General features: G+C 42.1%; 1 protein-coding gene across 2 annotated transcripts in view; it reads left to right on the forward strand.

Moving 5' to 3' along the window:
- FBXW4 (F-box and WD repeat domain containing 4) overlaps positions 1-20,510 on the forward strand; it is a 126,810-nt gene that overhangs the window by 47,068 nt on the left and 59,232 nt on the right. For both annotated transcript variants that reach the window (XM_069979037.1, XM_069979036.1), the window contains exon 5: positions 2,627-2,721. In XM_069979037.1, the coding sequence (XP_069835138.1) occupies positions 2,627-2,721 (95 nt within the window). The remainder of the gene's footprint in view (positions 1-2,626; positions 2,722-20,510) is intronic.

Below are 20,510 nucleotides of genomic sequence, written 5' to 3' on the forward strand. Positions count from 1 at the left end.
GAAGATTGTCGGCAGAAAAAGACTACTGGGTCCATCTAGTCTGCCCTTTTAGTACTTTCTTTCTTATTATCTTAGGATAAATATATATGTTTATCCCAGGCGTGTTTAAATTCTGTTATGGTAGATTTACCAACCACCTCTGCTGGAAGTTTGTTCCAGATATCTACTACTCTTTCAATAAAATAATATTTTCTCACGTTGCTTCTGATCTATTCCCCAACTAACCTCTCACTGTGTCCTCTTGTTCTTGAGCTCAGTTTTTTTTTTACTAAAAACACTCCCCTCTTGAACCTTATTTACTCCTTTAACGTACTTAAAGGTTTCAATCATGTCCCCCCTTTCCCTTCTTTCCTCCAGACTATACAGATTCAAATCCTTAAGTCTTTCCTGATATGGTTTATGCCTCACACCCTCCACCATTTTTGTAGCCGTCTTTGGACCCGTTCTATTTTATCAATGTCCTTTTTTAGATGAGGTCTCCAGAACTGGACACAGTATTCCAGATGTGGCCTCACCAGAGCTCTATACAGCGGGATCACAATCTCTCTCTTCCTACTGGTTATACCTCTAGCTATACACCCCAGCATACGATTAGCTTTCCCCATCGCCTGGTTGCACTGGTGACTCATTTTAAGGCTGTCAGAAATCACTACCCCTAAATCCTTCTCTTCTGAAGACTTTTCCTACAAAGTACTGCCGATGTGATACTCGGATAGAGGATTCCTCCTCCCCAAGTGCATTATTTTACATTTGGAAACGTTGAACTTCAATTTCCACAGTTTGGACCACTTATCTAGCAAAGCAAATTCATTTTCCATATTACTGACACCTCCTGGAATATCAACCCTATTGCACACTTTTGTGTCATCAGCAAACAGACAAACTTTACCTACCAAACCTTCTCCTATGTCACTTACAAACATATTAAAAAGAATAGGACACAGAACAGACCCTTGTGGCACACCACTTGTAACCCGTCTCTGCTCAGAATATTCACCATTAACAACAACCCTCTGATATCTATCCTTCAGCCAACCACAAATCCACTGAACTATCCAGGGATTAAGTCCAATTTTCTCCAACTTCTCTATCAGCTCTTTATGGGGAACTGTATCAAAATCAAAAAAAAGATCGTCTGTGATCCGAATAATGTGTCCCCTTCCAGCCATGAGTACCAGGTTCATGTATGTGCACTGCTGCTCTATTTACTGTATGTAAGATATCGGTAAAGATTTAAGGATTTGAATCTGTATAGTCTGGAGGAAAAAAGGGAAAGGGGGGACATGAAATCTTTAAGTATGTTAAAGGAATAAATAAGGTTCAGTAAGGAAGTGTTTTTAGAAAAAAACTGAACTTGAACAAGAGGACACAGTGAGAGGTTAGTTGGGGAAAAGATCAGAAGCAAAGAGTAGTAGATGCTTGGAACAAACATCCAGCAGGTGTGGTTGGCAAATTTACAATAACTGGATTTAAACATGCCTGGGATAAACATATATCTATCCTAAGATAATAGGAAGTGAAATACTAAAAGGGCAGACTAGATGGACCAGGTGGTCTTTTTCTGCCAACAATCTTCCATTTTTCTAGGTAAGAGCGATGGATTTGGCTAAGCACCAAATTTTATCTCCATCAGTCCAATAAGTAGTGAACCAAGTGACAGTGAGCAACTTATAACCTGCTTTCTCCTGATTGGAGGGGTCCCAGAAATTGGACCCCCAGGAATTCTACATTGACCACTTATCCATGGGATGGGTGATAAATGTTGTCTCGGTCCAACACCTTTACAATTCGATAAAGTTGCAATGCCATGACGCCACTGGTTCTGTATAAAACTAGAATTCACATGTCATGGTAAGAACTAAGCAAAAGGATTATATAATATAATATGCTTTTATATTGAATCTGTGGTTCAGTTACATTTTTACTAGCTTTTTCACAGAGCTATGAACCTGATTGTTAATACTGATTTTAGGTGAATTGGGGCAATGTAAAGTTGATTTTGAGGTTTATTTTAGCTTTTATCATGATTATTTAAATACATGGCACATATTTGCGCTCTATGCATTTATACATAGTCATTCTTTGGTTGCTGGAGTCCCAAGCTAATGGCAGCTCTAAATGCAGAAAGTGTGGCTGGGACGGAGGACTCGGCGGAGTGTTGATTAGTGTTAAGCCCAGAGAAGCTGCTAATGTACATTCCTCACTGATAGTCAGGAGATAGGCTGCTCCCAGCAATATTTTTAACCTGTTGAAGATAGGGAAGCTTAGGCTAGTTAAGCTTGCCACCTTCATTTGGTTACTCGTGGCGCGATAGTAAATTCCTGTTGACATGAATAAAACACAATGCCCTTTGTGGTCAATAAACACGTGCGCGAAAAGAATTCTGAAGATTTGGGGATCTTTTGTGCATAAAGAAGGAGATTAGGCATAAAAACACAAACATTCATCAGACAAGGTCTTCTGACCGCAGGGGAAGCCATCTCCAGCAGTGCTCTAAGACACATTTAGTATCTTTAGTTTTATTTATAAACTCTTGATATATAAAAAAAAAAACATGAGCCACCCCTATAATTACTGTATGGTCTTTGTATCAGGCTCATTTTATGTCTTGTTGCAACCTTTGCAGGTGTGGTCTCTTTCCTCCACCACAGACGGGAGATGGTTGCACACCATTCAGACAGAAGACAGAGTATGGTCAGTTGCCATAAGTCCACTTTTAAGGTAATGAAATATTTATTGCCTCAGAATATAATTCATATTTACATAAGACCAATGTGATTGACAGCTCATTTTACAGAATAAATTGTTGGGCACTTTCTCAAAAACTACATACTCTTTCTAGCTATTATATAACTTTGTGTGCTGCTTTTATGCTGCATTCTGCTCCCCTATCTCTTTCACACACTTGCACACAAGCAACAGCAGCATGACTGGTATTATAAAATAAAGCTGAGCTGTATTTCTATGACTCTAGGACTGTGATGAAGCTGCTCCCTCCTCCTCCCCCTACTTTCACCATAGGCTTCTATGGGCAGCAGCTATAACTTGATCTCTCAGTGAGCTGTCAAAGTATGAATTTTACCAGTAAATTAAAGCTAATGTACCATCAGATACAGCACATTAATAGACTGGTGCGGGGATGTGGGCCAGTTCCTGGGCGTGGCGCTGGTCTATTACCAGGCATCGGACTAGCCTGAAGTGACGTTCTGTTCTGCCCTCCCCTCTGTGTGGTCCCATTACAACCAATGAAGCCAGAGGGGGTTTCCTAACACTAGGGGCCGACTATCAGCCTAATGTTATAGAGCAGAAGTTGCTGATCAGATTGATAGATATATCTTTATGGGAAACTTGTAATTTATTTATTGAAATCTCTTATGGTGCATTTACACAGACAGATTTATCTGACAGATCTTTGAAGCCAAAACCAGGAGCAGACTATAAACAGGGATCAGGTCATAAAGAAAAGACTGGAATCTATCCTCTTTTTGAATCCATTCCTGGCTTTGGCTTCCAAAATCTGTCAGATAAATCTTTCTGTGTAAACACACCCTTACATTTCCATGCTAAGGGCCCATTCACAATTCTTTGGGCGGAGTGCATATAAGGCATCCTACTGAATCAATGGAACAGGTGGAACTTCAAGTAGGGTCCGCAGCACAGACTCCGCTTTAAATTCCGCCCTAATTCCGTAGTGTGATCGGGCCTTAAGAAGTCCAGTGAGTGATCCTACCATTGAGTGGCACTGTTCACTGGACTCCTTAAAGGGGTTGTGTCATGAAGCTAAGAAGATGTAATCAGATGTGTACCACATATGTATTTAAAAATGAGAAAAAATATGCTGTTTTTAGTAAAGCAGCTTACATCACTGTATCTGATTCTTCCTGGTTTCCTCTCTGAACTCTGACCCTGCTGTCATCATGCAACAGTGCAGACACTTTCCCACAATTCCCCTTTACCACATGGGAAGTTAAAAACCAATTGCCAGTACTAATCAGACAGATCGTGTGACTGGGATTGAACAGAGCATGAGTGACCCAAGAAAGTGGATGCCTGGTGGGCCGTTACCAGGGGCAACAGGTTGTCAAACTAATCAGCACATGGGGGGATTAGTCAGTCTCTGTCTCTCAAACGATACAGTTTAAGAAATGCTTGTAAATTGAAAATGTTTTGTTTAACAGTCCATCACTACAGACCTAGTTTTCTTCATGACGCCACCCCCTTTAACACACTGTGATCAGGGATTTCATTCAACAAGCTATACTAAATCTTTTCTCGCACTGCTATATATCAATCTGCTCAGCTCCCCCTGCTCTATAATATCCTGTCTATAGCTTAGCCAGCACTGGCTTGGTGACGGGTTACCTTTAAAGGGGTTGTCCAGCGAAAATCTTTTTCTTTCAAATCAACTGGTGTCAGAAAGTTATATAGATTTGTAATTTACTTCTATTTAAAAATCTTAAGTCTTCCCATACTTATCAGCTGCTGTATGACCTGCAGGAAATGTTTTATTTCCGTCTGACACAGTGCTCTCTGCTTTCCTGCCGAGACAGGAACTGTCCAGAGCAGGAAAGGTTTTCTATGGGGATTCATAGAAAATGGAGACGGAGTTCCTGTCTTGGCCAGAGATGTCAGCAGAGAGCACTGTGTCAGACTGAAAATAAAACATTTCCTGCAGGTCATACAGCAGCTGATAAGTATGGGAAGACTTGAGATTTTTTAATACAAGTAAATGACAAATCTATATAACTTTCTGGCACCCGTTGATTTGAAAGAAAAATTTTCGCTTGACAACCCCTTTAAGGCAAAACGTAAGCTTGTCTTGTAGGGGTTAACTAATTCTGATAGGTTTACTTTGACTAAATATACATTTTATTATAAGCTTTTGGATTGCAATCTGAACCATGACATTTTCCCTCTTAGTTTCTTTAGCATATTGGGAGAATAGATAAATGAAAGACAATATGTGCTGCTCTCTATATAGTAGAAAGACCCCCGAGCCTTCCTCCAGGTACATGGTAAATGCTGTTCATAGGCTTTATATAGTAATGTGCCACAATAGTTTGACCGATTGGCGCCAAGTTGCACAAAGTTCTGTATTTTGTCAACTTTTCAAATAATACATCAAGGTTTAATCTGTAATAGCCGTCTATGGGTCTTCAGATTTTATATTTTAGACCTGATTACACAGATGCAGGTTTTTTTTTTTTTTACAGACTTTAGGATTTATTTCTTCTCCAGACTAATGGGATTGAAAAGTTCATGGAAAAGCAATTTTCTGTCCTAGCACACCAACTTTTCCAAAACTCATTTTTTTTCTAGTATTCCCCAAACAAAGTCACTGAAGAAATAATGTAATATATTTTTGGCATGTGAATCTTCTTTGAATTCAGGATTGGAGCACAGGGAAGTATCCTAGGATGATGTGCACAGGCGTCCATGCACAGTCCTCTTTGATCATTGTAAAAGTACACATGATGGGTCCTTCCGTCAATCATTCAGGGTATTGTCTGGAGATGGTCCTCCAAGTTCTCGGCAAACAAATTAAACTTTTTTTTCACTTTTCTTCTACTTGGTGTATGAACCATGAAATTGCCTGGACGTTTAATTAAACAGTAAAGACGATAAAAACAGTAGTCAAATGTAGCATGCCTTATATCTGCAAAAGTATATGAAGCAGCATTGCAGTTTCTTCCCACCGGTCACTAAAACAAAGGCAAGAGGCACTCGACTCAGCACTGTGCACCTTAGTTTCTGCTCAGCGCTCCTCAGAAGATGTGTATGGATTCAATGAAAATCTTATGAGACCCCAACCGAGAGAGAAACACTGGGCTAAGTGCCTCTCTGCCCAGTCTCTGTGCACATAGTCAAGATGGACCCATAAACTTACATGGGAAGTTTGTCTCGGTCACGTGGCACAGAGCTAGGAAAGCGCACGTCTTTTATATTTTGCTAACGATATAACTAATAAGATGGATGAGGTATAAATGCAGTTTAGAATTAATCCTAGGTGCTCAGCATTTCGCAGAAAAGCCCAGCATGTCCTGTGAGTTTTAATGTTTGCACGAAAAAGATCACATTCAGGGGTGAGTTCCCTCTTCATTTTTCTTCCGTTGCTGGATTGTTACGTTTTCCTTATATTTCAAGAAAGTGAGCACCAACCAGTGATCTTACACTGTGCACGTACTTGGTCGGCCATATACAAGATTTTTGCTGTCAGTGATGCCTCCAGGAGTAGTGCCGGTAGCTTTTGCTTCCTATATAGCAGTTTAGAATTAAGCTACTAGTTGTATAAATTTATGGTAGTTCCCATTTATAACCCAAGCACCAGTTGATCTGACTTTTTTTTACAAGATCTACAAAGAATGATGCTCACAGTTGAGGCTTCCACCAAAATAGAAAAAGATCTGAGAAAAATTCTATTATAGAAAATTTCTACTATGGTGATCAGGGGATTAGTGTGTTACATGTTTAAAGTGAAAAGCCTACAGAGGTACAGTAGAGATTGCATTCCCCTTGTTGACCCACTTTATGGAGAACCAAGACTGGTTTAAGTGATGACCCTTTTAAGCGTGTGTCTCGTCAGGTCAGTGTCACCTTTACCCTGGCTCCGTTTTGAAGCGGTTCACCGTAGACGTGCACACTCTTACTGTCACAATATTTACTCAGAGTGTTTTCTTTATAGGGCTGGATGATAGACGTGTCTTCACGAGGGGGATGCAGGGTTTGGGGCTGCAGCCCTCCAGTAACTAGGCTTGAATCAGTCACCCATTTTATGTGAGGCCATGAGGTTCTCCCTTCGCCCCAATTACCCATCCAGTCTCCAGTCCATGCAAATTCTTCTTGAATTAGAGACCATTATCCACGTCATTAATTCTTCAATTTGATGGCTGGTATAGCAGGGCCTGCAACACACTACTGACCTCAGATAATGGAAACCGCTCTTTAACATATTGATGATGAGAGAAGTTAATTAAAATTCCTGGGAGTAAAGGTGTCGGCCAGCCTATAAACCTGTCATCTGACAACACACAGGAGTGATCTACAATAGGAGAAAAGAAGAGAGGAAAAATAGGTGTTCAGGAGAGTGGAGAGAGATCAGAAGAAGATACATTTCCTAAAATAATAACCAAGTCTCTTCCAGCATGGACCAGCAGTTCCAGAGATCAGACTGCGAACGACTTGTGGCTCTGGCCATATTTTAGCACAGCTGAAGAACACTTGACCCAGCCTCCACGTACAGTGTGTGCACTCCATATGGATCCCGAGTGCTTCACAGATAATGTTATGTGTTCATGCCTCATCATGATAACATAGCAGAACACATGTTGCTTTTAGGAAATATACCCCATAGGGCAATAATTTATACACTGGTTAAATAAACATCTCAAGGATCAACCATGCCCCTCCACCGTGCCGTGTATAACCGATTAAGATCCCACTGAGGTTTGAAGGATTGTAAATTCAGCTATGTGGTGGTCCTGTGAAGTGTGCCTCACTGAGAATATTTGCTGTTCTGCAAGACATTAAAAACTTCCAATGATGTCTTAATTTTTTTTATCATAGAGTTACTGTGAAATATCTCTGTGTAAGAAAAAAAATCTAAAGTTGGGACAGAGAAGAGTTGTGATGCTGGCAAGCAAATCACAATATCTTTTTTTATTAAGGATTATTTGTCCTGCAGGGGCTTGAGACGTGACGTTTCAAGTCTGCCCAGCCAGTCAGTAGCAGAGGCGGCATCCCGCCTCTGCCACTGATAAATGTAAGGGGCCCAATCGCATGATCGATTGAGCCATTTGAAGATTCAGCAATCGCAAATTACCAATATCATTACCATGGCATCGTCAGCCTGTTCAATGTTTTTCTCTTCATAGTGGCTTCTGAACAGTGTATTGCAGTGTGGCACAATTTAATTCAATATGGCCTACTGTGTTCCTGGGATCACTGCTGTGCACGCTGCAGCACTCAAGCTAGGGCTGGGCAGTATACTGCAAAAATACCGATACTGTAACTGGCGTCGGTTAACAGACTTCAACTTAGGGCCCTATTCCACCGAACGATTATCGTTCAGATTATCGTTAAATCGTTTGAATCTAACTGATAATCGTTCGGTTGAAATGCAATTAACGACCGAACGAGAAATCGTTGATCGCTTTATAAGACCTGGACCTATTTTTATCGTTGCTCGTTCGCAAATCGTTCGCATTGAATAAGATGTCGTTCGGTTGTTCGCGATAGATACGAACGCAATAGCGATGAAATAGCAAAGAAAAAAATGATCGCAATTACGATCATAAGTAACGATTATCGTTCCATGGAAATGAGTGAACGTTTTCAGGTCTTTCGCAATATCGGTTGTTTGAGATCGTTAATCGTTAACGATTATGCAAACGATAATCGTCCGGTGGAATAGGGCCCTTAGCCAGGACTGTAATTGTGGTATTTCTGTATTTCTATGTCCCCACGCCTGTCCTGTCAGAGCCCCACGCACACACACGAGCCACCCGGCACAAACGCTGCACATCATGTGCAGGGACTCCGGTATCGGAGCGGGAGTTGGAGGAGCAGCAGGGCCCAGGTGACAATGCTGTCCGCCCCGCTCCCATCTGGTCCAAGCGACCCTCCCCGCTCTGTGCACGCACCTGTCCGCCCTCTCCGAGGCCCCGTCCTGCCGCACCTGTCCCGTCCATGCGCCTATCACCCGCCCGGTCCCGCGTCCCTGCACACTGAGGGGAGTACAGGACAGCCGCCCTCACGTGCTGCTGCTCCTCCAGCTCTGACATGGCCACCTCCCTGCGTGTGCAGGGACGTGGCCATGCCAGAGCTGGAGGAGCAGCAGCACGTGAGGGTGGCTGTCCTGTAGTTCCCTCAGTGTGCAGGGATGCGGGACCGGGCGGGTGGTGACTGCTGTCCGCCTCCCCCCCCCCCCCCCCCCCCTGTACAGTCATACACCACTGCCTGCCCCCCCCCCCCGTACAGTCATACACCGCTGTCCCCCCCCCCCCCCCGTACAGTCATACACCCCTGTCCGCCCACCCCCCACCCCCCCGTACAGTCATACACCCCTGTATAGTAAGACACCCCTATCTGCCCCCCCGGTATAGTCATACACCCCTGTCCGCCCCCCCTGTATAGTCACTGGAACAAACTAGCAAGGGCCAAGAGCCCAAATCTCATCCAGTAATACCTTCCACTAAAGTAAAACGTAGCTTTTATTGGCTCTCTTATTAAAATGTAACCTCAGTTATTGTTGTGACACTTAAAAACCCACTGCTACTAGTAGTCATCAAAGTATCAATTCATAATATACATAGTGATCGTAGCTGCAGACTACTCACTATCTCACAGTTGTAACTGTCTAACTAAACTCTTAGTGCAGTGAAAGTTAAAATACAGCCGCAAGCCCCTCACCTAGTTTCACCCATACATGGGCTTCATCAGGAGGAGGGCTTATAAGAAAGGTAAATAGATTTGTAATTTACTTCTATTAAAAAATCTCCAGTCTTCCCATACTTATCAGCTACTATATGTCATGCAGGAAATGTTGTTTTATTTTCAGTCTGACACAGTGCTCTCTGCTGACATCTCTGGCCGAGTCTCGGTTTTCTATGAATCCCCATAGAATACCTCTCCTGCTCTGGAGAGTTCCTGTCTCGGCCAGAGATGTCAGCAGAGAGCACTGTGTCAGACTGAAAATAAAACAACATTTCCTGCATGACATGTAGTAGCTGATAAGTATGGGAAGACGTGAGATTTTTTAATAGAAGTAAATTACAAAAGTGTATAACTTTCTGACACCAGTTGATTTGAAAGAAAAAGATTTTCGCTGGACAACTCCTTTAATGTCTAGCTGTCATCTGGGTCACTGCCGGATTAGTGGTGAATGCCACACTGCTGGCGGAAGTTCGGGTCTTCATGGCTGTGAACACGGGTGAGATTGTAATGCTGCGATCCCTATTGGGTCAGAATGATGTAACTGGTTTTATATATATATATTTTTTAAATACTGTTCATAGGATATTACATTGGGATGAAGTTATATTGACTGTCTGTATACGATACCATTTTGTTTCTAGCTGTGAGCTGTAGTGTGTTTCCGCCTTTGGCCTGATGAATTATGCTGTGTAGTTTGATGGTGCTGGGCAGTGCGCCTTTGTTTTTTCAGCTTTGATCAGCGCCCTGCAAGCAGATAATTTAGCAATCGCATCCCCCGGTGGAAGTGTGGAGTTAATGTTAAAATTACTTTCTTTTCCCCCCTTTTTCTGTTGGGTGATGAAGCAGAGCAAGAGAGAGGACAGGGGCTATAAATCCTACTATTACAAGACGCTGTCTCTGTACATCAGTCCTGCTTTACCTACACTTCAATGTTTGTGGAGGAATCAGTAAAGCTTGTTTTTTCAACAAGAATAATAATTTACTTGAAAATCCTAGACTGTGTTTTGTTGTACAACAAGGCTGGAAGAGTCTGAAAGCGAATGAGAATGTTTTAAAAAATTGGACTCATTAGACACGTAGACAATGGTCTGCCTTCCATAGGCATCTCTAGTCCAGAAAAATAAATGCTGATAAAATATACCACTTTTACAAAAAACATACCCCATTGTCCAGCATTTTTATTTAAAGGGACAATTTACAATTGACTGATTATTGAACGTTAAATAGGTCTGCAATTTACGTCTATTAAAAAAATCTCCATTCTTCCTACTTATCAGCTGCTGTATGTCTTGCAGGAAGTGGTGTTTTCTTTCCAGTCTGACACAGTGTTCTCTGCTGCCACCTCTGTCCATGTCTGGAACTGTCCAGAGCAGTAGCAAATCCCTTTAGAAAACCAGTTCCTTTCATGGACAGAGGTGGCAGCAGAGAGAACCATGTCAGACTGGAAAGAATATACCACTTCCTGCAGGACATACAGTAGCTGATAAGTACTTGAAGATTTGAGATTTTTAAATAAAAGTAAATGACAAATGTGAATAACTTTCTGATGCCAGTTATTTTAAAAGAAAAAAATGTTTGCTGGAGTACCCCTTTAAACAGTTTGGCTTTCATTTACCCCTATTAGTGGCTTCAGAGGGAATAGAGATGGTCCTCCATTCAGGACCCACAGTGTCCTCAAACAGATAATCAGTGCTACAGTTCATATAGGTGACAGTATAGGTCCATATGTTATTACTGAAAGATTTGCGGGCCTGGGGATATCTATGGGTATCATCTGGTTTGGGAATTCCTATCTGCTCACTTTCCTGTTCTCCCTATCCTTGTTATAAGACCTTACGGATATCGATGCCTCTCTCTATTCTACCTGAACAGCTGGTAGATAAAATAATTGCTGCCATATCCCAGCTGGCCAATCGGGACATAATAACGAAGGCACCAAAAAATATTCCACAAAGTTTTTTGTTTTGTTTTGTTTGTTTTTTTTTTAAAAAAAATGGTTCTGATAATAATGTTATTCAATACCAAGGTAACATAGAGAAAATTATTCTTATGTTTGTCTTCATGCTATGGCAGGGGTGTCAAACGCAAGTACACAGTTGGCCAAAATTTTATAATCTGCTGCGACATCAGGAGGGCCACGTGATCATAAAAGCCGCTATGTATGTCTATTTTATGATTGTCAGGAGAGCTCAATACACATGAACAGAACAGAAATGAGAGTATAGAAGACTTAAGCGTCTTCAAGAAGGTTGTTAGTACTGTATATACTGTGCCCGATTGCTCTATACAGGTGGCTTGTTAGACATGGAACATTTTAAGATCTGACAAGAGACGAGGGGGTGTGGGAAGTAACAAGCTGCGCTGCAGTAACCTGGCGTACAGACGCTTTATCTTAGAGGGTTGATTTATTTCAGTATCATAAGGCTTTAGAGGTAAGCCGAATAAAAGCCAGTGGGAGTTCTCGCAAGGAATTAGTTTCTCTTTATTTAAAACGTATGTAATGATTTTTGTGCATTTTATAAAGTTTTCCTCTCCATTTAGCAACATTCTGATACTTGAAGCTGTAATAAATGCTGCCAGGTTATTATTTCAAGGTCTGCCCTGTAGTTGCAACCCTTTATGCCAGAATAAATTATAGTAATGTAACAAGATAAAATCTGGTAGCTAAGCTGCTCTCCACTAAACAGCTGCCTGGAAATTCACACAGCTTTGGGGATAAAGGGATATTTTATAATTCCTGGTGTCATCTCATTGACGTACAAGTGTTTGTCAGAATTATGGTGTGAAGACATACAGGCCTCTTGATACAGTCCGAGGCTCTTCACCCTAAGCAGCGTTTAACCGATTGCAAAAGGAACAAAATACATATTAAATCTATACACTTCTTGGCCATAGATACGGCATGTGAACTTCACAACATGACTTTTTGCTGGTGTAACAGTGTCCACTTTAAGGCATTTTATGCTTATTTTACTGTTGTATTTTGCCTTTTATTTTACTGTGTGCGAATATAACCTTAGAAATGCTTTCTGCTTCATTATTGGAACAAATTGTGGATTTTTGGGGGCAATTCATCCAATGAGATGTTGCAGTGATGTTGGGTGATGATCTCGGCCCTTTCTGTGGGTTCCATATAGAATGAATAGAGATGGGGGTCACATGCCGACCCATGACTGTATTCAAAACAAAGAAGCTGGGGGATGATATGGAGATCGCTGCGGGTACGGAGGTCAGCCCCCCCCCCCCCCCCCCCACAATCTCTTACTTGTCCCCTATCCAGTGGAAAAGGGACAAGTTAGTTTTAATTGGAGATTCCCCTACCTCTTGTACCACCGTCTATGTTGGTATGGAATATCCCATGTGTATGGTATGAACATACTTCATGTAAGTGACCTTCCATGAGATACCAATACATAAACTCTTGCAAGCACATACTAAAGTATGTAAGGATATGTAGCATAAGGACAGCCCCTTACTAAAGCAAACAGATCCAGCAGTGATCAGTAGCTGCTTGACCACTATCAAATCCAATGAACAGATTGTATGGTTCCACTGCTTCATCTCTAGAGGCAATTGTTACAGATTTCACTGGTCTGTGTCTTGGGAGACCGCCACTGGCCTCAAGAACAAGCAAAGCACTCAGTTCTGGACTTCTCTCCTTGCATCTCACCTTTCTGCAGGAAATGGAGTCTGTTTAAAGGGGTTATCCAGTGCTACAAAAACATGGCCACTTTTCCTCCTCTCTTGTCTCCAGATTGTGTGGAGTTTCGAACTCAGTTCCATTAAAGTAAATGGAGTCTAATTGCAAACCACACCTGAACTGTCAAGAGAGGGGGGGAAAGTGGCCATGTTTTTGTAGTGCTGGATAACCCCTTTAAAGTCTATTGAGCCCATCTACTGCAGTGAGAATCAGTAAGAAAAGCGCTTAGCATAGTGCTTCTCCCTGCCTATTCTAGCAGTTAGTGGGGGTCTCAGCCCTGTGACCGGTCAGCTATGCCCACCCAATTTTCTTGTTGTGTGTGTTTCTTTTTATTTGCGTGTACAGCCATGTTAGTATGTTGACTAAATGACTAGTGTAGAATTATAATCTGATTTTTTTTTTTTTTTTTGTATCCTGAGTAATCCCTTTAATTGAATGTTTTTTGCTACTTGCATCGAAAAAAAAAACAAGAAAGATCAAAATATAACTTAATATAACTAAAGCAATCCTCATACTCAAGAGCCCAGCTTTTATATAATCCCTTAAAGGGATTGTTCATTCATTATACTTTTTTGTGTGTTGTTGTTGTTTTGTTTGTTTGTCTCTTGTCCTTTAGCCTTTTTTATTTTGTTAGATTTTTTTTTATTTTTTTTAAGTAACTGTTTCCTTCCTTCCACCTTCACTCTCACTGCTGATTATACGTATTGATCTATAAGCCCTAAGTATATAAAAAAAATATCTTTGTGGATGAATTTCCCAAGCTTTTGCATTATTAGGCCTGCACATGAACTGTAACTATACATGATAATGGAGGACAAATGAGGGAATGATTTGGCAAAGGAGATCTCTTTCTTCCCAGGCTGGATACACTTGTAAGCAAAGCCATGTATTTGAGAACAAATAGCTAATAATATGTTTGGGACGGCATAGTGCATCTTTGATTAGGTGTAGGTCAAAAGAATTTACACATTGTGCCCTTTCCTCACTTGGTGTGATTGGCAGGCTGTCGTTTGAGGGAGCGCGGCCTCTCCCTTTCATCTCACTTAGTACTGCACAGGGACAATAGGAAGCAGATTTTCCTTGTTGATTCTCATTTGAAAAGGTCTGGTATCTCTACTAGGTACCTGTAACATAGGGGTCTTGATTGGGGTCTCATAAAGGGCTCTGTCAGTATGTCCAAAGGCCAAGAATACAAAAGCTATCAGTGGGTGGGGGTCTCAGCTGACCACTGAAGAAGGGAGGGGAGGATCTGAGAGGCAGTGGAGGGAGAAGTAACCCCCGATGAGAGCCTTAAAGAGAGAGCCATTTTTGTCTAAAACCCATCAAGCACATCTGCAGAATTGTCCCAGTTGCTGCCTCCCAATTTCAAAAGAAAATGATCGTTTGATAAACCGTCCTGATTCACCACTTTCTCACAAGAGCGAGAGACTCACCTTTGACCTTCGTATGATTTCACATTAGGCCGACTTTTCTTTCTGCCTCAAATTGCTATAGAAACTTTGAAATGCATCTCTTGCTTTTCTATATTCCCTCACCCCTCCTTCTCTTCTCTCTCCCTCTCTCTCTTTCTTTTTCCCTCTGTCACTCTCTGTGCATTTCTGCTTTTTTTTTTTCTCTTATTATTTTCCCCTCACTTGGGCTTTGTAAAGCCAACACGTTTTTTTTCTTCTTCTTCTAGAGTTGGGCAAGTAATTAGTGTTACAGAAAATACAACGGTCACTCTTCTCATTCCCACAATTTACTCGGGAAAAAAACAGGTGCTGCCTGACAGCTACGTAGCAGCGACAATTTATTAACTCCTGGCAGCTTCAGAATTTACATGCTGAACATATGTATCATCCTTAGAAAAATGTCATTATTCCAATGAAACAATAACTTTGGATACGCTTGTCTGGTATATTTCAGCAAATAGACACATCATCTTTATTAATGGAAGAGTCAAAGTTATAAGTCCTCCAGTAACCAATTGAAAATTAGCTTACTATCGGACATTTGTAAATGTTAGCCGTGTCGCCTTTATTCCCATTTGCATTTTTTTGCAGTTGGATACATACAGAAGACATAGGGTTAACTTTATTTAGGCCAAGTTCACACAACGTAAAAATAAGGGCAAAATATGTCCGTATTTGGATAAATGCAGCCTGAAATAAAGAACAGGGTAATTATTTAAGGCCGTATTTATACAAATATGGCTGTATTTTGCCCTTATTTTTACGTTGTGTGAACATGGCCTTAGACTGCATTAGAATATGGTAACACCATTGCACTTGCTGCATTTGGACAAAACCATGCGTGTATGCAGAGCCCTTTGGCCTGATCATTTTGCCAGGATAAATTGTGTAGCCATTAGCCACCTCATGTGGTCATGGTTTTGCCAAACCGTAGCAGCTACAAAGTGGAACCATATACTTAAATGGGTTATCCAGCATTCAATAATTTTTTTTTACCTTGCTGGCCTTTGGGTAAGCCTAATACACATGTTACATTTGCCTCTCCACGCTCCCCCAGTGTCCTGATGCGGTGTTGCCAGTATCCTCCACTGACTGCAGCCCAGCTACTTCCGAGACTAACTTTTATCGGGAGCAACAGCCCAATTACTGGCTGAGACGGGACAACACCACGGCCAGTGATTGGCTGAGCGTGCTGTAACTCCCGAGACATAAACGACGTCATCTGCTAGATCGGCGCTCGTTTACTGGGCCTATATCACGGCCCCGATGATCGTGAAACAAGGGCTGCAGGGACATCGTTACCGATGTCCTTGCAGCCCTTGTTTCATACATTACCTGTCCGGGCTGCAGGTCTTCTTCTCCCGGTCCTGTGCAGCAGCATCGGCTTCGGAGCGGGGCTGTCTGAACTGACAGACCGCTAAGCCAATCACTGGCCGCGGCGGTTCCGGCCAGTGATTGGCTTAGCGGTCTGTCAGTTCAGACAGCCCCGCTCCGAAGCCGATGCTGCCGCGCGGGACCGGGAGAAGAAGACGACCTGCAGCCCGGACAGGTAATGTATGGTTCTGCTGAAATCGCCGGCGCGCACCGCTATTCATCCGTAGCGATGAGCTGGTGGCGAACGACGATTTTAGGTCTGAACCTAAATGAACGATCAGCCGATGACACGATTACGTTCTCTCTATTCCGCTGAGCGAAAATCGGCCGAATGGAGACGATTATCGTTCCTGTGGAATAGACCCCTTAGAAGTATCAGAGCTGCAGTCAGTGCGGGACACCAGAGAGGCCACATCAGGACACCGGGGCTGCCCGGTCTGTATGATTTTTACCAACCCCTTTAAAGGGGCTCTCCACTTTGGGAACTCTCTTTTTGTTAAAGGAGTCCCTTGACAATGATCAGGGCCATCATCTGTAATTTATGGAGAAACCTAGTGGTAAGTGTTTCGCTGCAGCGTCAAGACAGGTTATATGAAGCATTACTCCATGACTTTAAAAGCCTTTAGACATTTCAGAGATACTTTTCTACAGAATCTGTAAAGGGGGTATGTCCAAAGTTGTCCCATAATGCACCAAAAATGCTCCAAAATTAGGCAGAGGCTGGGGGGCAGGGGGAGAGGCTGCTGGGCAGGGGAGAGGCTGGGGGTCAAGGGGAGAGGCTGGGGGTCGGGGGGGCAGGAGAGCAGTTGAGGATGCAGGGGGGAGAGGCTGGGGGGGGGGAGACAGAGCGGCCAGGGGCAGGTGGAGCAGAGCCAGGATGGTCAGAATGGTCCCCCCCCCCATGCAGCGCCGGGGTCCGGGGCTGGGGTGAGCTTCCGGCACACACAGCCTGACAGAGGCCGGAAGCTCACAGCTGCAGCCCCACGGTCCCGGACTTCTTCCCTGCTCATATGATGTGACGTCATCACCGAGCAGGGGAGAAGATCGGGCATCGCGGGGCTGCGGCTGTGAGCTTTCGGCCTCTGTCAGGCTGTGTGTGCTGGAAGCTCACCCCGGACCCAGGCAATCAAGGACCCCGGACCCCAGCAATCAAAGACGACCAAATATTCATGTTACTAAACAGCTTATATGGAAAATGGGAATGGCAGTACAACAGGTCAAATGAGGTGTAAAATGCATGTGATCCATAGAACGCCAATAAGATTCTTTGGGATCGGGACTGAGACCTTCTTCCTAACCCTGTGTAAACATAACCTTATCATCTACCATTGGTCAAGCAGAAATGATCAGAAGTTACATGAAACCCACAGATGATTATTTTTTTCAATTATGTTTTTGTGGTTTACTTTTAATAAAATGTTTGCATTTAGCTAGACAAGAGCAATGCCAACCATCTCTGACTGGCTTTTATATGATGATTTATGTTGTTCTCCTGTATATAACGTATAGTCATGGGACTGAGGTACGGTTTGCACACACAACCTAGGAGCATTTTGCCTACAGGAGCAGATCATTTCCATCTGTGTGGTGGCTGCATGCATGTGTTTCACTTGTCCCTGGAATCCAAAACTAAATAGAAACACATTAAAGAAGATCCATCATCCTTGGGTTTGAGAGAAACTTTTTTTTTGACATGCGCTCTCATAAAATCTTCAGTAATGAGAACACCCATGTCATGTGTTTACTAGCTGTAGGTCCCGCCATAAAATTGTATGCTGTAGGTGGCTTAGTAGACTGCAGAAGCACAACTTTGTGTGATCTAAACCCATAAATACATCTAGAGTGAATAGTATATAATAATTTTTATTTTTATAGCGCCAACATTCCGCAGCACTTTACAATTCTGGGGGTACATACATAGACAAAAATCAGACATTACAGAGATATACATATAATTATCAGCTATACATAAGGAGTGAGGGCCTCATGCTCGCATGCATGAGCTTACAGACTATAAGGAGGGGACTATGCTTTTTAGTATTGCAGAATTGTCATATTGATTAGGCTTATGATAGCATAAACATAATTTTAGATGACTGAATATATCATACATTTTTTTTTTTTTCCATTTTTTGTAAGGTCATATTCACACGTTCAGTGATTTTCAAGGTCCGTGGATAAAGTTTGCTATCTACCCCCGTGATCCGTAAACAACAATTTGTGATTGCATCCGTGTCCTTGTTTTTCACATATCTGTTTTTAAATTACACCGATTACATCACCTACATGTTTATCACCGATTGCATAGATGTAAGATCTGTGCATTCCATGAAAAACACAGATCTCATAGACTTCTATAAGGAAATCCGTGCCGTGATCCCGTCGAGTTATAACATTGCGTATTCGCAAAAAAAAAAAAAATGGAACGTGTAAATAGCCCAGTAGGAGACAATGGGCTATGAAATTGTCAGCGATTACAGACCCGTGATCAGACAACTTCACAGGATGTGTGAATAAAGCCTAAATATCATAGGTTTTATGAGGACTCGTGGCAATATTAATTGTGTAAGTGAGAACAGTGGTGGAATTCAGTTCTCTTCTGCAGTCCACTGAGGAAATGTATATAAATTAAACAGTATTTTATATTGCTTAGTTTTCTTAGTTGTCGGCTACTATCATATCTTCTATCCACATCTCACAGAAAAGAAGATGATCTTTTATCTTTATAGCACATTCTCAGAAGAAGCAGCATGGAGGACATTATAAAGCCGTAATTTTCCCCCCACTTGTACATGATTTTTCGGAATGTTTGTTAAAAGGTTAGTCAGTTTCATTGTGTAACTGATTACAGCACCCTTACAGGCATTCTGTTAGATCTGAAAACTTATGAGCCAGCAAATTGCTTTTTTTTCATATATACATATGAGCAGCAGGTACCCAGTGGCTGATTTCCTTAGATTCCCAGCATACCACCCCTACAGGACAGAGACTGTCAATCAAATGCAGAAGATAGGGGCAAGCAATGAAAATGGTAAAGGGGTTATCCAGCGATACAAAAACATGGCCACTTTTCCCCCTCTCTTGTCTCCAGGTCAGGTCTGATTTGTAATTAAGCTTCATTTACTTCAATGGAACTGAGTTTCAAACCCCACCCATTCCGGAGACAAGAGTGGGGCAAAAGTGGCCATGTTTTTGTAACGCTGAATAACCCCTTTAAGCCTTTTATAGAATTATGAATACTGATCAATTACTATTTAATATTTCATTGACATTATTTTATATAAATTATAATTTGCAACCCATTTGCCTTCACCATAAGTGTATATTATACACAGCCTATCTGCCTCTAATAGTTAGCTTGCATTGCATAATGCCTTACTATAAAAAGGTTGCATAATATTAGAAAACGTAGTTTCTCTATTTCAGTCAGCACCGCCATTATCCCTGCCTGATATTGTGACTCAGTGTAGGTGAACTAGGGTGAGCTCTAATACCAGAATCAACAAATGTACAATAGTCGTGCTGTTTCTGGAATAAAGCAGCTGACATTACGTCCACCCAGTCCTACTGAAATGACATTGCCGTGTTCCAAAAGACATTCAAAATAACTGGATTCACATGGAGGAGATAAATAATAACTTTGTAAAAGAAAAGCAGTCCTATTTGCCCATAGCAACCAATCAGAGCTCAGCGTTCATGTCTTAAATTGCACTTATAAATTAAGAGCTGAGCTTTAATTGGTTGCTATGGGTAACATACTTTTTCTTATAGAAAGTTTTTATTCCTTTTATTCTTCTTTTCTAAAAGCTAAATTCTTGGTTTTTAGAGCAAAATATAGGTTGAGCCATGTCATTAAAACTCATACCAGTAAATAAAAATGAGGTGATATATATTGGGCAGCAAGTGAACAGTCAGTTCTTCAAGTTAGATGTTAGAAGCAGGAAGGATCTGAGCAACTTTGATAAGGATGAAATCATGACTAGAGATGATCGAACAGGGCCGGGGTTCAAGTTCGTACGAACCCCAACCATCGGCATTTTACTCACTGCCTTCCTGTTCTGTGGGGAAGGTGGAGACAGCCCGAGTACTGCCTGGAAAACAGGGATGCAGTCTATTACCTAGGCTGTATCCCTGTTTTCCAGGCGGTACTCAAATGCCGATGATTCGGGTTCGTACGAACCTGAACCTCAGCCCTGTTCTGACATATCTAATCATGACTGCTAAACAAATGGGTAAGAACGTCTCTTAAATGGTGGCAGGATGAAGGGGTTGCGAGGTTCATTGAGTGATGGGAGCCGTAGTTAATCCATCGGGTCTGATCACACAGAAGAGCCGTGTGAGTGTCTCTACATCAATCCAGCATGGCTGTGCACTAGTTGGAGTTAAGACCAGAGTGTAGGATGCTGGTCTTAGTAAATGCCCCCAGGTTATGTGATGGTCTTTTATATAACTGCAGATCGGTCAGCGGGTATTTGAACTTCAGAACTGGACTGCGGAACACTGGAAGAAGTGGGTCTGGTCTAATCACATTTTCTTTTCCATCATGTAGAAGG

Source organism: Dendropsophus ebraccatus, chromosome 8 (assembly GCF_027789765.1).
Source record: "Dendropsophus ebraccatus isolate aDenEbr1 chromosome 8, aDenEbr1.pat, whole genome shotgun sequence".
NCBI lineage: Eukaryota > Metazoa > Chordata > Amphibia > Anura > Hylidae > Dendropsophus > Dendropsophus ebraccatus.